This window comes from Papaver somniferum, chromosome 10 (genome assembly GCF_003573695.1).
Source record: "Papaver somniferum cultivar HN1 chromosome 10, ASM357369v1, whole genome shotgun sequence".
Taxonomy (NCBI): domain Eukaryota; kingdom Viridiplantae; phylum Streptophyta; class Magnoliopsida; order Ranunculales; family Papaveraceae; genus Papaver; species Papaver somniferum.
In genome coordinates this window covers 22,373,527-22,378,287 of record NC_039367.1, presented here as the reverse complement: position 1 = coordinate 22,378,287, position 4,761 = coordinate 22,373,527, and the positions used below count along the sequence as shown (strand labels likewise).

Below are 4,761 nucleotides of genomic sequence, written 5' to 3'. Positions count from 1 at the left end.
GCTTCTTTAGCTTAGGAAAATGAATTATTCTTGGAAGAATAGTGTCTCAAACTCCTTGTTGGATGTACATGGATGCTTTAGCATTCTTCTTCCTACTCTCCTTAAGTAAATTCTTTTAGTCTTGATCTAGAGTTGATGTATCTTCAATTTCATCATACCCACTTTCTACAATCTCCCACACATCTTGTGACATGAACAAGATCTTCATTTTGATGGCCCAAAAATCATAATTTTCTCCATGAAAAAGAGGTATTGATGGTTGTTGAATGTGTAAACTTGAATTACTAGTACTTGCTATTGATTTGGTTGATGATTGATTGAAAAAATTGGGTTTTTTCTTTTCTAGATTTACTTTTTGAGAATTTTGAATGTTGCTGATTTTTAAGATTTAATGGATAGAAATTGATTTTTTTCACTCTCCAAGATCAGATTCACTTGATGTATGCTCTGATACCAATTGTTAACTCCTCAATTTCATATGCACAGACGCACAGATCTACTGCAACTATACACCAATACTACGTAAACAATCATATCAATGGATACAAATCACACATTCCTGCATGACGGTACCTTATCATGCGGAAATGTTTGAAAAAACGTTCAAATACGAAGCTTGTACCCAAACATTATAGCCCACGGCTTCGCTTCATAAGTATACTTTTCTTTAGATCGGCTTTCACAAGTATTCAGCTCATTTCAACAATGAGACGCGATATGCGAAGATCAAAGTCTAGTCTCTGGGTAAATATTTACAGATAAAAAACTTGAAAACGGCACTTTAGAAGTTCACAAAAGTAATGATAAAAAACAATACAAGAAGGCTGCCCAGCAGCATGAAACCCCTCCTGAAAAAAAGAAGATTACACTGTAATGATTAATTTGATGAAAAACCCTTCCTTTTGTCCCAGTTAAAAAAAGGACTCTTGACTGCAATGATTATCATGTGTATTGTCATATATTTTCCTTTAGAGACACCCGATTGTTTTCCTTTCCAGCTACGTTATCCACCAAATATCACACCCCATAATCTTTTCCCGTAGCCTACCTTCATTGGTACGTTTGAATGCCATACTCAAATTCATTAGAGCGTGATAACATGAAAAGACAGAGCATTTTCACGTACCTGGTTCCCAAGTTCGATCCATATGCAGTAGATGCATATATAATGAGGGCCAAATAGAGATTCCATGATTGAGACTGCCCATTAAGAAAGACATGTTTTGAAGTTGAGACTCCATGATTAAGACTGCCCATTAACCATTTCTTGAATACTAGTTTCTTTATTTTTTTACTTAAACTTACAGAGGGAAGCATCTAGTTGTGTCTTGTCTCTCCAAACTAACCTCTCATCAGTCCATTACTCGTTTCTTGAATATAGTAGCTTCCACGTGATCTTTTTGACTTCAATATCCTTAGAATATGAGTAGAGTAGGGCATGGATTTTTTACAAGTTACAACAGACACTGACGGATAGTTCGTATATGATATGATGAGAAAACAATCTTTAGTGATAAAACAAGCAAGCTGACAGTAGAGTTAAATGCATGTAGCTAGATGAGAAAGAAAGACAACATAAATCGTCATCACTCATCATCTCTCAGCATGATGACTGACTACTATTGACGACCATATAACACTAAGAAACAAAACAAAACCCTAAACTGCAGGGTTTTTTTTATAGTAAACTCATGAAATACGTCTATTTTGGAATGAGATCTTAGGTTTGCCTTCCACGAAAAAGATTTTGCTAACCAAACTGAAGTTAACTGTAAACCCTCTCTGTATATATAACTTTGATTTTGCACAGACTAACAAACCAAGCCAATAACAAACAAAGCCCTACCAACCTGCTGCCCCATGCAGGAGGACTGAGAACCCCATCTCCCTCTATTTTTTTACTTTAGAAATAAATCCACACACACAATCTCAAAAAAGAAAGAAAAAAGACGTACAAAAAAGTGGGTTTTCTTTTAATAACAAAATCTGTTCAAAAAGGAGTAAACATTAAAGAGACCTATTTTCAAGCATATTCATGTTAGAAGTAGTACTACCAGTAGTAGTTCTTTGTCTCTTAATACTCCCTGAAGAAGAATCATCACCTCCTCCACCTGGTAATGTTGCATTAGTAGTAGTACTTCTCTCCATTACTGCTTTTAATGCTTCTTGAATGGAAGAAAGTGAATGCTGCTGTTGTTGATGATCATGACTATCATCATCTTCATTATGATCATGGTCATCATCACCAGTAATGAATAGAACATTCTTTACTCTTCCACCAAGTGTTGTAATCTCAGCTTTTAAAGTTCTTAGTCTAAGAGCTTTTAATGTTTTGATTAAATCTGGTAAAAGATCAGATCTATCTTCACAGCATAATGAAGCTTTAATAATGAATCTACCATCTTCATCAGATGCATTGTCCACTGTCAATTCATCATTCTCTGTTGGTACTGGACTTGCTTCTGCAATTTGTGATGTCTGTCTTTTTAACTCTTTCACGTGTTGTATCACTTCTGCTAGTAATGAAGCTTTGTCTGTCTATTGAAATCCGATTGGCCCATGTTAGTATTAGCACAAATTTTCTATAACATAATATACCTAACTAGCAAGTATTACAGCATTTCATGCATCATGCACAACATGGAGCACAACGATACACATTTTTACTTCATTTTAGTAAGCAAATATAAGTTGCGATGATAGTGATTTCATGTGAAGAGTCGTGCTAAGTTACATGTGTTTTTTAGTGCATTTCTACGTGTACATCCCTTAAACAAGGAAAGTCATATAAAATATGTGAAAGTGCTCCTCAACGACACCCGTTCTAAAAATTTCGTTACGTGAATCATAGAGTTAGAGAATTTTGGTTTGAATATGGAGTATATTTGTTGAAGAATGAACTAAGTGGAAGCAAAAGGTTTGAGCTTAAACATGGAATAATGACCAAGATACCCACTTAGATATGAATTGAGATGTGTAACATCAAAAGAAGAGAAATTTTTAATAGGCATTTAGGGTTTAGGCTTTAGGTCATCAAGTGAGTATATTACGCTGATAAGTAGTGAATAAGGATATTGAGACGTCTCTCTTTAATAAGATTATTATGCTGGAATTGGGAATTGGGAGGGTCTTTGAGAGGAAACTGACAAGAATGCATTTTTGGCTTCCTTTTCTTTTCTTTTCTTTTCTTTTCTAGCTGCTTTCTCATATTTCCTTTTCAATGCAAGTTCCATTATCACCGGCAAAAAATTTCTTGCGGAAGCTTTTAGTTGCTATTTGGTTCCTCTTTATCATATCAAACAGACACAAACACCACTACTTTATCCCTTATTACTAGCAAAATTTTAATATTCTTCTTGGAACTACCACAAAGACTCTTCTCAAACAACAGCGCCTTTGAGACACAAATTGCAATATATATTTATTGCACGTAGTTTAGTTTCATGTTAGAAAAAGCATCTTTTTAGAAATCCATATCTCAAGAACTTTGGATCACATATGAGAAATTGAGATAAGCCTTTTAAAAATGTTTTGATATGGAGTATATGTGAATATATAATTAAGTATGCAGCCAGTAGTACTTACTTTGGTGGTGCTAGGGAGTAAGCTGCGTAACTTTGCAAGATGGTTATTGATTCTTTCTCGACGTCTTCTTTCAGCCTCACTGTGACTCTTAGAAGCAGCAAGAGCTTTAGCATCCAAGATCTCTTGAGCTGTCATTTTACCCAACTCGGACTGAATACTACTGTTACCAAATGGATGAAGATGGTGAGATGATGAAGTTGGTTGACTATGATGGTGATGAAAAGACCCGATTAGTTGGTCTGATATGATCCTCAGATGATGATGATGCTGGTCTGATGACGATGACGATGGATGGTGATCATAAGAAGGAGCAAAATGTAGATGATTATAACTGGAAGCCCTTCTATTGTTGAACAAGGCTCCGTAGGAGGATGCTGACGATGTAGGAAGAGGTGGTGGTGGTGGATTAGTGTGTGAAACTAGGTTGAACGGATGATCAGCAGGGTGATGATTTTGAACTGTCGAAAACTGAACTGGATTGAAGGTAGCATGAACAGGTGGGAGAGACCATGGTAGGATTGGAGATATCATATCAGATGGAAACACTTGACCTCCTCCTCCTCTTCCACCACCACCACCATAAGCATCATTACTACACGTGAACTGTTGTTGATGAAGTTGTTGTTGTTGCTGTTGTTGAAGAAATAACTGTTGTTGGTGGTAGCCATGCTGTTCATGAATACTACTTTGATGAGAGCACTCCCCTGATTCATCTTCTTCCTTCTTCCCACACATTTCTTTTTCTCTGCCTATATCTCTATATTCCCTCTCTCTGTCTGAAGTTGAAAAATGAGGAGAGCTTTTTAAATTCTTGACTAAATTTTTATATTCTTTAGAATGATGGAAAAGAAGATAAAAAAGGAGAGAATGGAATGAACAAAGATATTAGTAGTAGAAACTATGGTATAAAGACAGATGATGATGATATATATAAGTTCTTTTCTTACTTACTTATTGCTGCTGCGCTTGAGATGTGATTGGTATTGGTGGGTATGGTTATGGTAATGTCTAGCTATATAGCTAAGATCTCTCACTTTCTCTCTTTTTCTACATGTGATATGCCTTCCAGCAAAACAACAAACAAATCTCTCTTAGAAAAGCCAATTTCATAAGACTATACATACACTCTTGCACAGGTCATACCTCTATCTTTTCTTTGGTTTGGGCTGCAAGCCT

General features: G+C 35.8%; 1 protein-coding gene across 2 annotated transcripts; it reads right to left on the bottom strand.

Annotated features, from left to right (window-relative positions):
- Positions 1–1,989: 1,989 nt before the first annotated feature.
- Positions 1,990–4,761, bottom strand: LOC113317565 (transcription factor bHLH30-like). Of its 2 annotated transcripts, none has more exons than XM_026565726.1 (3): positions 4,533–4,761; positions 3,586–4,361; positions 1,990–2,538 (listed from the first exon to the last, which is right to left on the bottom strand). In XM_026565726.1, exons 2-3 carry the CDS (start codon positions 4,318–4,320, stop codon positions 2,008–2,010), a joined length of 1,266 nt encoding a protein of 421 aa, XP_026421511.1. In that variant the 5' UTR covers positions 4,321–4,361; positions 4,533–4,761; the 3' UTR covers positions 1,990–2,007. The 2 variants fall into 2 exon arrangements, with proteins under 2 accessions (XP_026421511.1, XP_026421510.1); XM_026565725.1 differs by having other exon boundaries at positions 4,537–4,761.